The sequence below is a fragment of the Perkinsus marinus genome, assembly GCF_000006405.1.
Source record: "Perkinsus marinus ATCC 50983 genomic scaffold scf_1104296939686, whole genome shotgun sequence".
NCBI lineage: Eukaryota > Perkinsozoa > Perkinsida > Perkinsidae > Perkinsus > Perkinsus marinus.
The window spans coordinates 1-1043 of NW_003213117.1; the positions used below are offsets into that span (position 1 = coordinate 1).

At 47.4% G+C, this 1043-nt stretch overlaps 1 protein-coding gene across 1 annotated transcript; it reads left to right on the forward strand.

Moving 5' to 3' along the window:
- Nucleotides 1-193: 193 nt before the first annotated feature.
- Nucleotides 194-843, forward strand: Pmar_PMAR028803 (hypothetical protein; the record flags this gene model as incomplete). Its single annotated transcript, XM_002782476.1, has 4 exons — nucleotides 194-312; nucleotides 435-559; nucleotides 600-728; nucleotides 785-843. 4 exons carry the CDS (start codon nucleotides 194-196, stop codon nucleotides 841-843), a joined length of 432 nt encoding a protein of 143 aa, XP_002782522.1.
- Between the last annotated feature and the right edge of the window lie 200 nt (nucleotides 844-1043).

A 1043-nucleotide genomic window follows, 5' to 3' on the forward strand; every position in this document is an offset into this window, starting at 1 on the left:
CAGCCCGTGATTGGCCGGTAGAAGCTCTTGTAAGGGACTTAGGCAAGGAAGAGGCCTTCGACCTGCTAGTCGACGTGGTGTCTATGGAGTACATGCATACCCTCATTAGAAGACTGCCCGAAAATGATGTAGTAGATCACCTATATGCCCCCATGAGTGTGATTATCAGTTACGATATGATATTATAGCATTCATGTGGCGCAAGGCAGTGAGCAGTAACATCCCTCTGGCCCGCATCCCTACATTGGATGTCTGTATAGCTTTGAAAGGCAGGTTGGAGCTTCTGGGGCAAGTGGCTATTCAGTGTTTCAAGTAAGCTCTATCTAATCGCAATGGACTCGTTTTACGACTACTCCTTGGCGGTTCTGTCGGTCACTCACCTGGATAACAATAGGACAGATGATTCCTTATGGTTGGGCATGGCTCCTTATGAGGTACTTTTCTGATAGCAAGCAGTTCACCAATGATGATCGTCGTTGGTCTTATGTCGAATATATGCCCGCCACTGAGGCCGATACGATCCTTGCCGATCGGCTAAAGAGCAGCGATTCTTCTAAAAGTGGGTAGTATATTGTCATCGTGGATAAGTGATGCTGCAGGATCCTGGGCTTACAGCACTAGACTAATGCAAGCTCTACATTACGATAAGGAGGAGCATCGACTTTCACAAGTATTGGGTAGAACTGTGAAGGAGATTGCCAATGAACAAAACCCTGTGAGAGGTGTAAGTGAATGCTTGTTGCCGGATAGTTGGTGTGCATCATCATCACAACATGGTGTGCAGAATGTGATGGGAACATTGTGTTATCTGCCCATGCCTCCATTGTGTGGGCCGAAGAGTAACGACCCCCATGCTGTAGTGGAGGCCATCGATGCGCTTGTTGCCAGCTTGAGTCGTTCCAAAGAGCAACTGAAGGGATCATGTGAGGCTCCAGGCCTTGTGTGTAGTGTAGTTGTCTCTCTCAGCAATAGTAGACCAAGGAAAGGATCTCATAGAGAACATTATAAGGAATGCTCCGATGGAGAGCGAGCTTTATAAGGTT